The sequence below is a fragment of the Sapajus apella genome, unplaced genomic scaffold (genome assembly GCF_009761245.1).
Source record: "Sapajus apella isolate SASKATOON/1434 unplaced genomic scaffold, GSC_monkey_1.0 scaffold31, whole genome shotgun sequence".
Classification (NCBI taxonomy): Eukaryota; Metazoa; Chordata; class Mammalia; order Primates; family Cebidae; genus Sapajus; species Sapajus apella.
This window is the reverse complement of record NW_022436971.1, coordinates 23,408,014-23,424,672: the sequence shown is the minus strand read 5'-3', so window position 1 is coordinate 23,424,672 and position 16,659 is coordinate 23,408,014. Positions and strand designations below refer to the sequence as shown.

The following is a 16,659-nucleotide window of genomic DNA, read 5'->3' as shown; positions in this document are numbered from 1 at the left end:
TATGCATTTCTTCTGGAAAATGGAGACTCTGTTTAGTTTTTATGTCTGGATGCAACCCAGTGCCCCTCTGGGCACAGAGAAAAAAAAATACACACTGTGTTTTGAAATGAGCTGTCATGATACTCTGTTGACTCTTTTAAACTCTTGCAGCCTTTGGATACATGGTATACTTGCTGCATGTGGGGAGGGGGTCGTGACGTTAGGGTCAGGGTTGCAGAAGGGCTTGAACAAACACGTGGGAGAGGAATATCAGGCTGAGATTGCCCTTGATTACAGTTGTGATGGTATGGTTCTGAACTGCTTCACATCTGGCAAGCGTTTTTATTTCTGCAACTTCTTTAAGCTTCAAAACAAGATAGCAAAGTGAAGGAAGGGCATGGACTATTAGCCTAATCTTAAGTGAAACTGAGTTCCCGTGAGACTAGGTGACTTGCTTTGGGCATGTGGCACAGCCAGATCTGGAAACACACCTGATTCCTCAGCCCCATCTACACTTGGATTAACTAGAACTTGGAGTGAAACCTAAATTCACAAGGCATACCACATAAGCTGTTATCTTAGAGTGGACCTTAAAAACAAATGGAATAAAAACACATTAGACCCCACTGTCTCACATTTTCTGTTTTCATTATTATGTTAAAAGGAGTTTCCCAGGACTTTATGCATCTACCTGCATCTTTTTTTTTTTTTTTTTTTCAAGATGGAGCTTCACTCTTGTTGCCCAGGCTGGGGTGTAACGGTGCGATCTCGGCTCACTGCAACCTCTGCTTCCTGGGTTCAAGAATTCTGCCACCTCCGCCTCCCGAGTAGCTAGAATTACAGGCCTGACCCATCACGTCTGGCTAATTTTTATATTTTTAGTAGAGACGGGGTTTTGCCATGTTAGCCAAGCTGGTCTTGAACTCCTGACCTTAGGTGATCTGCCTACCTTGGCCTCCTAAAGTGCTGAAATTACAGGCATGAGCCACTGCACCTGGCCTCTAGCTGCATCTTAAATGTACGTGACATAACATCTGCAGCCAGTTTTTTGCTTTGTATCAAAGTACCTGAAGGTTTATGAAATAGAAGATACAATTATATTTCTATAATTTTGCACAATTAGTTTGCATGAAGAGAGTTTATTTACTTATTTTTTAAATCACATGTTGACTCCTAAAAATGTCTAATTCTATCTTTCCCAAGATGCAGTGCCGAGGACTTCAACGTAGACGCATGAGCCACGTCCTGAGAAGAGCCTCCGTGGGTGCGGCGGAAGGCGAGTTTTCAGGATGATAGCAAATCATCACATTCTTTCTCCCCAGCATGCCCACAGTTGTCTTCTGGTTGAAGCCTTGCATACTAAACATATCATCTCTGTTTCTATGTTGGTCTCAGAACTCACTGCCTTTTCTGCTGACTGCAGTGAAAACTGGTTGGTTAATTCTGCTTTTCACAGTCTGTCTGCGTTTCCACTTGCTTTCCTCATCAGGGACATTTCCCTGAGAAAGATGGGAGAGGATAATTGGCTAATCAATATGGAGAACGGCATCCTGCAGGGACGCTGGGGAGTTCAGAGGCCACGCTACAGATGCCCCAGCCCTCCACGCCGCCCTCCTACGAACACGCAAGCTTGTGTTCCGCAAATCCTCAGGCTGTGCTAGCAACTTGGGGCCTAGCACCTCATCCTGTTTGAAAGAAAACACACCCTGGGCACTTTACCATGAAAAAAGAAATGTTTCTGTGAGAAGGATTTTATACAGCACCAGTTTTGCCTGGAATTCCCTTTAAATAAAGAAGGTGGGGAGTGGACACACCCTGTTGGAAAACTGTCCTGTGCACAGGACTGATTCACGCAGAGGACAGAGCCTGAAATTAGAATTGAACAGGACACAGACTGCTGGCCACCATGGTGATCCCACAGCTGACAGAAGAGTCATGGCACTCCTCCAACAAAAGTAGCCCGTCCGACTCCCCATCCTGTCCCCACACTGACTCTGCCTCAGGGCAGCCTCCACGTCCTGCCCAGGCCGTCATGGCCATCAGGTCACACGTGGAGAAGGTCCTGACGTGATCATGCAGATTCCCTCTCAAGCAGCTCCCTCTTCTAGACACCAGCAGCCCAGGATGCCAAGGCACGCCGTCGGCTCATTGATCTGGAGAACTCGACACAGGAAGCCAGGGAGACTTTAGAAAAGGAAGACGCCTGCATTTCACCTGATTTAACCTCGTGACCAAGTGGCAAGGCAGCCCTGAGATTCGATAAAGAGCAGTGAACACAGGACCTCATCTATTCTCCAAAATATTCCAGAAACAGCATCGAAAGAAACACTGTGTGCAAAAGACAGCTGTATACATGGAAGCTTCCTTTAGTCTGGAACGCACACTGCTAGGCTCCGCCACGTGAAGGCTGGCTCCTGCCTATGGGAAGAGGCAGTGTCTACTATAAAGAATATCCATATGTGTGTTGTACATTTATTTAGAGATAGTAGACTAGAGTATGAATATAAACCCTAACTTGTTAGGCATCATATGCCCATCTAACATATATTTCTCAAAGCACAGGAATCCAAATAGTATTTATCTTAACATAAAAAGATCTGAGAGTAGAAAAATCTATGACTATTGAACAATAACTTTCTTAACTTTAGGATAACAAGGGAGTTTTTAATGAGTGCGGACTTAGACTGTAACGATGTATTCTGAAAACAAAATTCTTCACGCAAAAGACCAGCCTATGATAGGTCTACTGTACAATAAACACGACTTTGCTTAATTAAATATGAACTTAACCTGAAGTGAATTTCTCAGGTATTATCCCCTGCTGTTCAAATAAGCGGAAGTGATCAGGACACCATGAGTTCCATAACAAGGAAAACCACGCAAAAGTGTTTGATTATCTATCTACCACCTCCAGGAAATAACACAATCTTAAGTAGTCTCAGTCTCTGACTTGTATGATGAGAGAAAAGGAGCTTCTTCCCTACCCATCTTATGCAATCAACATGAAGATCAAACCCAATAGTGTGATTACGTGTGCCCACTGGAAATGCACATTATTAGTACTGTTTTGGTTCAGGTAAGCAACAGTGTTGGAGGATCTTTGAAATTAAAAAATACTTAATTCTTAAATTATAAATAATACTCCTCCTAGAGCCTGTGGGCTCCTGTTGTAATAATCTGGGGGTTTGCATATATTTGTTTTATCTAAAACAAAACCTCTCAGTAAAGTCCCCATTTCAGTTTATAATAGAGGTAAAAATACCCGACTGGCTGAACAAATAATGGCATCCAGCCGGGATAAATTGCCTGAAACTTTCTCTGCTCTCAAGGCTGAGGCCAGCGTGACCTTGTCCTAGCAGCTTCGTCAGCATGCCCTGGCCTCTGCACTCAGGTGGCCACCGTGCCAGGCAGGGTGGGCACTGGGCTCCGAGTTCTGACCACGTCTGTGTGTTAGAAAAGAGGCATTATCAACTTCGGGGGAACCTGCTACTGGCCCAGGGACATGGCAGTCACTGTGAATGCTACCGAGGAGCATGAGAGGCAGCCTCAGGATGCTGAGCCGGAACTGCAGCCATCAGACACTGGTGGGAAGCCCCAGCTTTTAGGGAACACATGATTTCTGCGAAGCCACTGAAAGGGAGGACAAGGGGACGTCTCTGGCCTGCACGGTATGGGGTCTCCTGTACTTAGCCGCACGCCCCACATTAAAGATGCTGCTGGCGTGGCACACATGTACACTGTTGATAGTGGTTTTGGCACTAAATTTAGCAGTAAGGTAAAACATAACATGCGCAGCAAGTGAGGATATTCAAATAGGAGACTGGCAGATGTACGCCTTTCAAAGCCTCCTTTTAATACATTAAACGTCATTAGGAGTTTGATCACGTAACATGAGTGCTCTGTCAACAGAGCTGTCCTGTTCCTTTGATAGAGAAGCTTCTTGGAGATTTCTGACCCTGATGGGGGATAAAAGACCTGGAGGTGTTCCATCCAGCTGGAGTACCTGCAGGTGACGCTGGCTAATTGGGGTCTTAAAACACCCGTGTGGGGCTCCTCCTATGGAGACATCTTTCTCTGACAGAAAGGCTTCGTGGGTGTGTCTCCAGGAATCAGGCCTCTGAGGTGTTTCATTCTTAGGAGAAATACATTTGTTTGCCTTAGAAATCAAAAAGCCTTGGGTGTCCTTCCAGAGAAACTGAGGCACTGGAAACTGGGTGGAAGGTCCCCCAGAGGGGCAGGCTGTTGGTTCTAAGTGGCTGCCTGGGACCTGGGATTCTCATGAGAGCTCCCTGAAAGGGAGTGACGTATCACACTCTACTGCCAGGATGCTCAGGGAGCTGGGGGCACCTATCCACACTGGTGCAGGAAGGCTGATCTCACAGCACCTCACCGTGGCTGCACCCTTCCAAGAGGTTCACTTGATTCCTTTAAAGGCCATATCATAGGAATGACAGAAGTTACTTCCTTGGGGAGCCAGATGCTGAACACGAATTCTGAAACCAGGCACCCCACGACTGCCTGTGAATTCTTTCATGGTCCTGCTACCTTTCCACAGCTGTTTGCTTCAGCACCTCCTTCCTCTGTGCTCTGGACTCAGCATTTCCTGAGCACTTGAGTGTGGCCACCATGCCAGGTCTGGCCACAGCGTTAGAAACCCTGCGTCCCGAGGCACAGCCAGCCACTTGTTCCTTTGGCAGTGCTGTCACACATCCACTGCCCATTTAGTTACATTTCTCTGGCAAAAATATCTTTAATTCTAGTTTGCTTCCTAGCTTTTAAAAAGTGTTCAAGTCAGAATAAACAAACCCTACATAGACACATTCTAAAGCTATTTCCATAAGGCTTCTGGCTACCTTTCAAAGTATATCACTTTGTATTCTTAAAGAACGATTATTTAAAATATGACCATACATAAACAAATATTGAATTTTTGATTCTAGAAAACGGAGAGCAAAACTTAAAATCTGGTTAAGGCCCCTGGTGTAAATGATACCTATTTACAGTTCTCCTATCCACACCAAACACGAATGCCTCCTGATTTCCAAACAGGATGAGAACATGAACTAGCCACCATCTTTTTAGAAAGCCATGGTCAAGTTACAAATCATTCATCAGTCTACGCAATTAATTTGGTCACTCAAAACGAAAATCACTTAATACAGTGTCCAGAAATCACTTGCGAGATTGATCTACTCTCCCCAACTTTCCAAATATTTTACTACACGAATCTATTTTTTTAATTCTTAGCATCCCATGAATGACACTGGTGTCATTGCATCCCCAGTAGATTTAACAGAGATGATGGTAAGTCTGTTGCTGTGTGTTCTGATAGGCTTTCTCACCTAGCTCTCTACCACAGCGAGCCAAAAAATCTTGGCAGACTAATTTTAATTTATGCAATGTATGTGTGTGTGCATATGCATGTATGTGTATATCTACATATCTATCTGTCATCTCTATGTCTATCTGTGCCTGTGTGTATATGTACATGTAAGAATCTTAAGCCACTGTAACAATCTAGGATTATTTCATAAAATGCAGGTTTCCTAGTAGAAACTATTCTGACTTCTGAAGGAATAGCGCTAATTTAAGCCTGCACATGAGATTAGCAACAAGTAACTCACATCTCCCCAGTGTACGGAGGCTCTACCCACTGGCTGATACCACTGTCCTTGTGTCCAGAAATTAGTTCTCCTGGAAATCAGACTCTTGAAGAACTTTTGAGCCCAAGGGAGAAGGGTAAGAAAGAAAATTCCCTTCACTTTCAACATATTTTGGCATTTCTATGAGGAAAACCCTAAGCCAATAAAGATGATATCTAGGCTTTGCAAAAAACAAAACAGAAAACAAGAAAACAAAATGCACACACACAAACCCAAAACTCCCATCTCTTTCCTCAGAAGACATGACTTCTATGAAAGGGTTAGTGTTGGACTCATGCATCTGACAGTGACAGGACGCTGGACACGAGAGCCACGTCACCGCGAACGCATTGCCGGGGACACCCCTGACACACACTTGGCGGCCTTCCCCCTCACGTGTCTCCCAGTGCTGGAAACCCCCAATCAGAAACGCAGCTCTCACGTATGGAAGCAGATGATGAGCTGATTGATTATCTCATATCAATTGTACTTCCTTTCATCCCATTGATGTGACCATCACTAAAGCAAAGCCTTGGCAGTCTACAGACAAAACCCACTCTGCTGGTTGATGCACCAGCCATTAGGCAGCCATTCCAGCTCCCCTAAGGAGGTACCTGGGCTAAGCATTCCAACAACACTTTTGCCCACCATTGAATCTCACACATAGAGCATTCAAGAAAATATAACGTTAAAGACCAGGTCTGCTAACTTAACTTCCTTGGTAAATTTTGTTAAGCTAATCAAATAGGTACACCATAAATATCTCAGCAAATAACTGGCAGCCAACCTGAATAAAACTTAGACTGAAATAAAATCTGAAGCCTAGCGGAGAATCTGAAGAATTATTTAACAGAAGTGTTCAGTTCACATAAGGAGTTAATTTTCTCAGTATTGACCGAGCAGAGTGATTTATTTACACGACAGTCAGTCACAGTAACGGCCGGCAATTCACCTTGAACAGCGGACCCAAATCACGACTTGCTATGTTGCTAATATTTTAAAGATTACCGTTTTCTTCTTCCTCCTCTTCTTCCTCCTCCTCTTCCTCCTCTTCCTCTTCCTCGTCCTCCACATCCTCTCCATCTTCGTCATCGTCCTCCTCCTCCTCCTCGATCTCCTCCTCCTCCTCCCGGTCCCCCTCCTCGTCCTCCTCGTCCTCATCCCCGGGCTCCTCGTTGTCCTCAGAGTACTCCTCCCCCTCATCCTCCTCCTTCTCGTCCATGTCTTCCGTGCCATCACTGCCATCACACTCGTCCACGGAGGAGCTGTCTGCTTTCACGGCAAATGGCTTTCGCTTGGGAGCAGGTTCCTGGGGCTGTTTATCTTGTGTTTTCCTTTTTTTCGCCAAGGGACAACCATATACACTAATAAAAAAAAGTAGAGAAGGCGGGGAAGAGAGAGAGAAAAAAGATCTGTGTTACCGTCTTTTAAAGTCAGACTAATCAAGGCATTTAAGGGTTATCATGAATGTCAGCAGCACAAACACCAGAGGGACGAACGCACCCACGTTCCCCGCAGTGTGCTGAAATCCACTAATGAAGTGATAGCGCAGATAAATACAGCTCGCATTTGTCTAGTTACCATGAACATTCAGTCTGAGTCTCCTAGGTCCTCATTCCCCTAATTCCAGAGAACACGGAGATCCTACTAAAATTCATGAGGTTGGTTTGCATGATGCGTATAACATGCAATTGACAATACAATTTATTAAACATTTTGCCAAATATATGCTATGTGTAATAGACATCTAAAGCAAGATTTATTTTAATCACATTATATTTACATATACATTTATGTAAAATATAAAAATGCCTTTGTCGTGAAAGAGCTTTGGATATATTTGGATTAGTATATTTTGCGGATTAAATTGTATCTTTAGACTTGATAACCTACTGAAAGAAGATGAGCCATAGTGCTTGTCAATGTTGTTATGAAAGCAACTGCGTAATTCAAAGTTGTGCAGAACTTCCCAGGCTTAGACGTTATTCGCCCCACACCAGCCTTCCAGAAAAGACCTTCAGTGTTACCGATAATCACCACGAAATCATGCTGAAATTGCCCCAGACTTGGAGAAGACCCTTACAGCAGAAGCTCACAGTCTTTCCTCGAGAAAGAGCAATTTTCAAAGCTACATTACAAATTCATTTTTTTCCAGAAATAATATATAAACCACACACACACACACACACATAGGTGGGGTAGGGGAGACAGAGGCAAAACTGCTACAGACAGACATTCCGTTTGTGCAGAGTGAGATGTGTGACCTCCCTCACTACCGATTATTCCGCAAGGGGGTCCGGCGGGCCTTGCCTCGCTTGGCTTTGGATCTCGGACGCTGAGTCCCTGAGCAGTGTGTACTATTTGGGAGACTCCTCTATGTTGGGTGCTGAGCTATGCTGGAGTCCAGAGGTGAGCAGCGCAGATCCTCACATCAAGGCTCCATGTTCTAATGGGGGATTTAGACAGGTCAGAAATACCATTTTAGAACCACTCACTCCAGTATACACCGTGCGCCAAGCACCTGGCGCGTCATAGACACTCAACAGGCGTTTGTGGAATGAATGGATGAAGTGGGATAAATCCCATGATGAAAACATGCAGAGGGCACTATGTGCTGTACACAGAGGGCAGGCATTCAGGTTGCTGGCAAGGCTTTCAGGAAGAGGTGAGGCTGGGATGAGCTTTCACAGGTACATAAAGGATGTCTGGGAGGGAAAGAAAGCATTTCAATACATCCCAAGTAAGACAATTTGCAAAAGACACGAATGCATGTAAGAACACCACGGGCTCGGACAACTAACACAAATGCAAACCCCAAGGGCTGGAGCATGGAGTGTGTGGAGCAGGCTGGGCAAGGCGGTGGAAGGTGAGGGTGCAGAGCCAGGCGGGGCCAGATCAACCTTGGGGACCAACGGTGGGACTCTGGACTTTCACCCAGGAAATGCGAAGTGATTCAAGCTCTTTCAAGCACTTAATAATGCAATTAAAATGCATGCCAGAAAGGTAATGGCAAGGTGCAAAGAGGAGGACGGAGGAGAGGAGGTGCGGGCTGCAGATGTGGGGGCAGAAGATAGTCAGGGCCGGGTTCAGGGACTGGGATGAGACAGTGCCCGGAGGAGGGTGCCCAGATCCTCAGACAAATGAGAGGCCAGGAGGACCACAGGCCCTCAGGGAGCCCCTTGGTACAGTCAGACCCTGGGTGAGAGGGTGTTGAGGGAGAGTGTGGGAGCAGGACGCAGTGCGTGGACCCGGAGGAGCTTGTGTGGCCCGTGGCAGGTCTCATTGGTTGACTGACCTTGGACAGATGTTCAACGTTACACGTACGAGCATCATCAGCTGTAAAGGGGGAAAAATGCTAATCTCACATGGCCACTTTAAGGATGAAATGGAAAAAATATATATATATGTAAAGAGGTTAGTACCATACCTGGCACCTACTAGTTGCTCAATGAATGACAGGGACTGCTGTGTAATAGTGAGAATAACAACCAACTTCTGCCATTTTTATTTTTATTCAGGTATCCAGTTATCCAACAAATATGCCACTCCTTAAAGTTTTGGAAACGAATGACTGTCCTGATTGTTTCTATTATCGATACTTCCAAATCAACAGGGCTGCACAGCAGGAGGTGGGCGGCAGGCAGGGCCACGCTTTACCGCATTCACAGGGCCTTCCCGCCACTGGCATCGCCACCCGAGCTCCGCCTCCTGTCCAATCAGCAGCCGCACTGGATTCTCACAGGAGCTTGAGCCAGTTGTGAACTGTGCTTGCGAAGGATCCGGGCTGCGCACTCCTGATGAGAATCTAACGCCTGATGATCTGTCACTGTCTCCCACCACCCTCAGATGGGACCGACTAGTGGCAGGAAAACAAGCTCACACTGATTCTACATTTCGGTGAGCTGTAGAATTATTTCGTTATATATTACAATGTGGTAATAAAACTAAAGTGCACAGACAAGGTGACACGCCTGAGTTCTGTCCTCCACACCCCCAATCTGTGGAAAAGCTGTCTTCCATGAAACGAGCCTCTGGTGCCACAAAGGTTGGGGATGGCTGTCCTGGAAGACAGGAGCATGGTGGAGGGGCGGGAACTGAGGGACTCCATTTCCACTTTGCTGTGTGACTCAGGGAGTCCCCTCATCAATGTGGATGTCGCTTTTTAAATCTGTAAGACGAGGCAGTTAGATGACTTCTAAGACTCTATCAGCCCTGAAACACTAGGGCCAAATGTTATTATCCCTTAAAAACGTAATAAGCGAACAAGAATAATAATTTTAATAACCAGACAATTCAAGAAAAAAAAATCAGTCTACATAGCATTTCAAATATGAAATAAACAGATTTCTGAGATTCCCTTTATGAAACATTTTCGATTAATCTGAGATAATTATCTCAGAGCCAGTGTTGGAGGCGTGCCGTCACACCGTGCCGAGTGACCACCAGACAACCCGGCCAGTCTAAGCCCAGCCCAGCCCACCTCCTCACAGGGCCAGCTCCGTCTGAGCAGACTGGTTCTGGGGAATGCCCTCTGTGTGTGTCCAGATAACGGAGGAGGAGATGCAGCCGTGCATGGATGGCTTCTCCAGAGCCTGGCCTGGGTGTCGCAGGTCATAACGACCGCTGCTCTCCCCAGCTTCCTTCTCCTTCACTGGTGCATGATACATTTGTCTGAGATAGTCCATTCTGCTCTGAGTCCACCTGCACAGCACCATCCACCAACACAGATAACCAGGCCCATCCGTGACCACCTATCAGTCCTGATCGGTGGGTAATGAGTCACCCCTCCTGGCTTTGTGCTATTCAGCGAGGCGACTGGAGGCTCCCCAGAGGGTGTAAGGTGGGGCTCCTGTTTCATCTTCTCCGTGTTCATTCACACACGTGGCTGCCCTGCATTTCAAGATGGCTCACTCATTGCTCAGGTTGTGCGACGTTGGCCCTGCGAGGTTCAGAGCAGGGGGTGGAGATTCTCCTCAGCATGGATGCTGCAGTCAGGCGACAGCAGCACTGGGCTTTGCTCATGACCACCTGGAGCTGCTGAGATTTGGGAGGACAACATGTCTGGCTATGAGAACATTTGGGAGGAGGGGCCTGGGCTATACGCATTGCCATGGTGGTGTCTGAGTCCTAACTCACACAGCATGTCTGGGCCATCGAGGCGTGGGAGGCGGGCCGCCTCCTGCCCGGATGTCCTCTGAACTGCCCTTGTCCACACAGCAGCAGCCCCTGCACCTGCAGCCGGCTGGGCTCCCTCACATGGGCCCACCCACTTCCATTGCCTTTCCTGTCTTCCGGCAGCTGCCGCAGCTCCTGCTCCATTAGAACTCGCTGGCATGGGAAGGTGGTAGAGGGCAGAAGGGGGAGAATAAAACATGAAAGTAGATCAAGGATGCTGGAGAAGGTAAGTGCATGTGGAAAGTCAAGTGCACACAGAAAAGAAAAGTGAGGAGGCGTTCATGTGAGTCTCTGCCAGGACAATATTGGCATAAGCCTATCAAGCAGGGTCTGGTTTAATACGGGACACATTTCACACACAGCCTGAGTGTGTCTAGGCACCCTGATGTGGAGAGCTCGCCACACAACCAGGGGCCTGGGTTCCAGGCTTGGCCTTGTTAACACCTCTTTGAGTACCCAGACTCTGGCTGGGCCTCAGTTTACCTATCTATGTAATAGAAGCGTCAGCAGTTCCTTTTCTGCTCTAAAACTTCAAAGGTTTTAAATTTCCTAAGTGATTCCCTTCTCGCGTGGGAACTTCCTAGTGGAGTGCGGGTTTCAACCCCTTGCAGTCTCCTGCTTTCACCTCCATTGGTTTCACGTCCCTATCCCTACACGTGGCAAACCATTTGGAATCATCCGGCCTCAAGCTTCCAGTGCTTCCTGCCATGGGCGTGGCTCATGGTTCAAGCCTTTCTATTTGTTCACGTAACATCTGAATCCAATCTTACCCCAGCGACAAGCGAGTGCCCTCTGCTCCTTCTCTATCTGGTCCTGCCTCCTACTGCCCGTTCCTGGTATCCACTTCCAGTGTGACCACAAATTCAACCACCAGGCCCATTTCAGCCCATCTGCGTTCAACTCCACGTGGCTCAAGGCCCTGCTTCTCGGTCTCCAGAGTTTTAGTGTCCTTTACAGGGAGGCCTTGGAGAGCAGCTCTGGGACGTGGGTTGGGGAGTGTGGCCCCTTCTGCCCTCATATTCTGTGAACACCATGTCTGCTAACGGGGTGGTGAGCTGGAAGGGGAGTGAATGTGGGGGCGCTGGCAGTGCCACCCAGCCACACCGGGAAGGGCTCAGCGTAGCACTGCGGCCTTGTCCAGGACCTCAGCTGACCCATCAGTGCTGCAGAGATGCTGTGCATTTCCTGGTCACCTCCATGGCTCTGCTGCCGGCCCCTGCACCCCCTGGAGGTGCAAAGGCAGCCCTTCATGTTTGCACATCATTCTGAAAGGCTGAGTTGAGCATCTGACAGAATGATGTTTACTCACATATCCTCGCCTGGATTTATATCTCTCTATATGATAGAAGATACTTTTAAGATTCCAAAAATAATGCACTATCTTTTTTCACACAGTTGAAACTTCAAAGAAGTCATAAATACGATCACTTGTAAGATCATGGCAGCTCAATAATTCTCTGTTGACAAAACATACCTCCCATGATTTTCCAGAGTGTATCTGTGACACAATTCTCAACGCAGAAACAGGGCAGGGAAGTCTGCAGAGGCCTCAGCTCACAGAAAACCATGCCGAGGCTCATCCTTGGACTTCCACCAAGCGACGGAGAGGAAGTCCAAAATGCTTAAGGTCGAGTGACGAGGCAAAGGCATGCTGGACTAGAGGCGAGAAACCTGGCCTTCCTGTGCTTTACGCGGGGTGACACACGGAGGCGTGGCACCCGGTCGCCCCAGCCCTTCCGAGCTGTCCTGGCCTGCACCCCCTGGGCCGTGCGGATGCCTCACCAAGTCTTAGCTGTTGCAGCTTTCAAGGTCCTTTTGCGGTTCACTAGGTGTCAACAACTTCTAGATTTTTGCATCTGGTTATTCTAGAAAACCGGTGGCTGGCCACGGCCTTCCCTCAGAAACTCAAACACGTGAAACTATGCACTGCATTCTGTCAATTCCATGTCAGGTATAACGGTTGTTTATTGGGTGTTTTGTTTACCCAATTTTAATATAAACAAGGATAAGTTCTCAAGTAACTGAAAACCAAGCTTGGTAGTGTGTCTTCTGCTCCCAGCTGCTATTACCACTGCCGTCGAAAGAGGAGAGGGGCGGGTGGGAAGCGTCCCGTGCGCTGGCCTCTCCCACTGGACAGTGGAGCTCAGAAAGTCAGGGTGGCCGACCCGCCGGCTCCGAGGCCTGGCAGTGATGCTCTGCCGCCGCTTCTTTTAGAGATGGCACTTCTCTCATATTGCTGGAATAGCCTCCATGGGTCAATGTTAAAACACTTATTATGGAATAATCTTTAACATATTCAAAGTGCATTTGAATGTAATTGTACAGCACCGGTTTTAAACCAGCTCAGTGAATGCCAGCACTGCTTAGAGAGCTCTTCCTGTGTGCCTGGTGCTACCTAAAATCTCTACTCAAATCCATTAATGCTCTCAGTGATCCTGTGATGCAGATTCTGCTGTAATTCCTACTTCAGGGGACAGAGCTGTTCTGAGTCACTTGCTTTAGATCACAGAGCTGAGCAACAGCGGAGGAAGCATTTGCAAACCCCTTCTCCATGTCCTGATTTTTTGTTCTCTGAAGGGGGCAGGTGCTCCATAAAAATGTGCTGAGTGAATACATTGCACGATTGATTTATTCGTTTATTTGGAAAGCGTGTCACTGAGCAATACGAACTGACTCCCAACGTCATGGGACACCGAGCACAGACAGTTACCCTGCCAGAGAGGACAGATGAGGCTTCACAGAGACCCAGTGGGGATCAGGGAGTGAGACTGAGACAGACACAGGGCGCAGAGAGATGCAAGAGACAGAGGGACCCAGAGCGTGACTTCAGGGTGGCTGCAACGGCAGGAGGTGGTCAGGGTCTGGGGATGGGAGAGGGCAGGCAGTCAGGGTCTGCCAGGTGGTGTTCCTCCCAGGAGCCGATGGAGCTCTGGGCAGTGTAGACGGTGGGATAACTTCTACGCAGTTGAGTCAGGGCTGGAGTCCATCACTCTGGCTGCAGCGTGGGAATGAGATGGAGGAAAGGACAGCCAAGTGGTGGAAGGTCATTTAAGAAGCAATGGGTCTACACCACCTAAGCAGGAGGGTCTACACCTGTTTAACCCAGGCAGACATATTCATTTCAGCCTCAGCCTATCCGTTTGTGAGATGAATGGTAGTGTCCCTGTTACACTCTACGGAAGCAAGTGAAAAACAGCACACGTGAGACCCCCAGCAATGAGCAGGCAGGTGCCCCACAAAACCAAGTTCTCCTTTTCTCTCCCTGTGGGAACAGCTGGTATCCCTTCTTACCACTAGCCTTTTAAAGGGTTACTCTTATAAGCTTCTAGAATATACGAAAGCACTTAAAATGTGTCAGAAATAATTTAAGTTACTGAACTATGCAATTAGATTGCTAGCATTTCCAAATTCTTGGTGTATCTAAAACATATATACTAATAGAATCAATTCAGTTTTAACTACATATTTCCTTCATTTTTAAATATTACTTTTAATATATTTTAATATTTTTTTAAATTTGTTTTTTCCTTTGTAGAAAATTGTTACAAAGGTGTAGCCGATTGGAAAACTATGTATTTTCTTAGTTTAAACTTGATAGACATGTTCTAGGCATGAAAAACATTCAACAAATAATTGTTTAAAATGTTTACTTGAACTTCTTAGGGAATTTAAAAAATAATCTCAATTTCTGGAATGCAAGAACTTGCTTTTTTATCTTTTTAAAGTCATTTTAAATGATGTAGCTGGTTATTAAATATTTATTCTCTTGGATAGTAATTTAGGATTCAAATAAAGTATACAATAATCACTAAAGTTAATCTCTTTCAACTCCAGGAAACTAGTTCTTGTCAACTCAATAATGAGAGTAAAGGCCTCTCTCGGGCTTTGACCATGTGTCAGCGCCCGCGGACGTGTGCCTTGGAGGTGCATGAAGCGCAAACGGGAGGCTTGCCCACACATTTTCCAAACCAGCCTTTCCAGAGGCGCAGTTCTCCAACTGCTGCGATTCGTTTTTATACATCCATTTTTTCTTCTTGAAATTCCAGTTCACACTTCCCAAGTGTGTCTCTGTTCCTTTAAAGCTGAAAGGCTTGAACTAATGCAAACCCTCCTGTGCCTGTTCACGACGCCCCCAGCCATCAGCACCAGCAATGCGCCTTCTTCTTCCTTCCTTTTCCCTTCCCTTCCCACTTCCCTCTTACCTTCCCCTTTCCATTCTCTCACCTCCACAGGTTCGGGTGATGCTCCCACCTCGGCCTTCTGAGTAGCTAGGACCACAGGCATGTGCTACCAAGCTCAGCTAATTTTTGTATTTTTTGTAGAGATGGAGTTTCGCCATGTTGCCAAGGCTGGTCTTGAACTCCTGGGCTCAAGTGATCCACCTGCTTTGGTCTCCCAAAGTGCTGGGGTTACAGGCATGAGCCATCATTCCTGGCCTCTACTTAATTTATAAGAACTTAAACTATGTGGCCACCCCTTTGCTGTACCATTTGAGGTTCCACTGCCTGTCCATGCTCACCCTTCATGACTTGCCATTTTCCATCATTCTCATCTCACAGCTCTATGCTCATTCATCTTCTTGCTGGAATTATCTCTCTTACTGATCCTCTAAGGCCCATCTCAAGCTCCCCCTTCTCCATCATGTCATTCCTGCTCGTCCTAGAATTCAGGGTCATCTGTGATTAGCAACTCTGTGTCACTAGTCATTTACCATCTAAGTGTCAACCACCTCGCCTTGCCTTTGATTTTCCATGGGTGCTTATCTTATTGACTCAATTTAGCTGTTTTCTCTTTGGTTTCAGAGGCTTTGCCATCTAATTAGTTATTCTAAGTCCCCACTGTGCCAAGCAAAGGCACGTGGGTGTTTAGTACTTCTGTTTCCACTGATTGAGTGGATTGACTGGTGTGCCACAGCTCAGGCATGGTTCTGTCAGCATCTGCTTTCCATGAAATGCATACTGCCGCTTTTCTGTCAAAACGGAGTCACTGCCCTTGCCATTTGCAAGATTAGAATATTCATAAAGTCCCCACAGAGGTATTCTAGCCATCTACCTCATGGCAGTGAGATTGGCAGACCAAGCTGCTACATGAATAGACTCAGATTTCCAGGGTGTTCTTTAAGTGATGTTCCATGTCAGTAAAAAAACTCACAAGGTTGATGGGGCTCCTTGGAGTGTCCAGTTTGCTACAAGCTGGTGACCTGTGACTCTACTCACTAGTGCAATATCCTCAGGATGGGAGAAAGCTTGAAAATCACTTAATCCATCTTTTCACCTAGAAAATGAAGTGGCATCAGAGTCAAAGCCTCGGGCCACGCCGAGCCAGACATTCCACCCTCTAAGCAAGCACCTCCCCTGACTGGCCAACACAAACACTGAAGCCGCCATGAGTCAGAAAACACACCACAAGTAGGGACCTGAGCAGACACTGCTGCTGGTACTCACTACCTGTCACATACCCTGGCCAGTCACCACCTGTTACACGCCCTGGCAAGTCACTGCCTGTTACACACCTCGGCCAGTCACTGTGGCCTGTCACACACCCCAGCCACGGTCACCGCCTGTCACATACCCCGGTCAGTCACCACCTGTTACACACCCTGGCCAGTCACCGCCTGTTACACACCCTGGCCAGTCACTGCCTGTTACACACCCCGGCCAGTCACTGTGGCCTGTCACACACCCCGGCCAGTCACTGTGGCCTGTTACACACCCCGGCTAGTCACCACCTGTTACACACCCTAGCCAGTCACTGCCCGTCACACACTCCAGCCACGGTCACCACCTGTAACACACCCTGGCCAGTCACTGCGGCCTGTTACACACCCCAGCCAGTCACCACCTGTTACACACCCTAGCCAGTC

General features: G+C 47.2%; 1 protein-coding gene across 23 annotated transcripts in view; it reads right to left on the bottom strand.

The window, feature by feature from the left end:
- MYT1L (myelin transcription factor 1 like) overlaps positions 1–16,659 on the bottom strand; it is a 525,406-nt gene that overhangs the window by 138,767 nt on the left and 369,980 nt on the right. For all 23 annotated transcript variants that reach the window (XM_032294258.1, XM_032294269.1, XM_032294279.1 and 20 more), the window contains one exon: positions 6,630–6,985. In XM_032294258.1, coding sequence (XP_032150149.1) covers positions 6,630–6,985 — 356 coding nt within the window. The remainder of the gene's footprint in view (positions 1–6,629; positions 6,986–16,659) is intronic.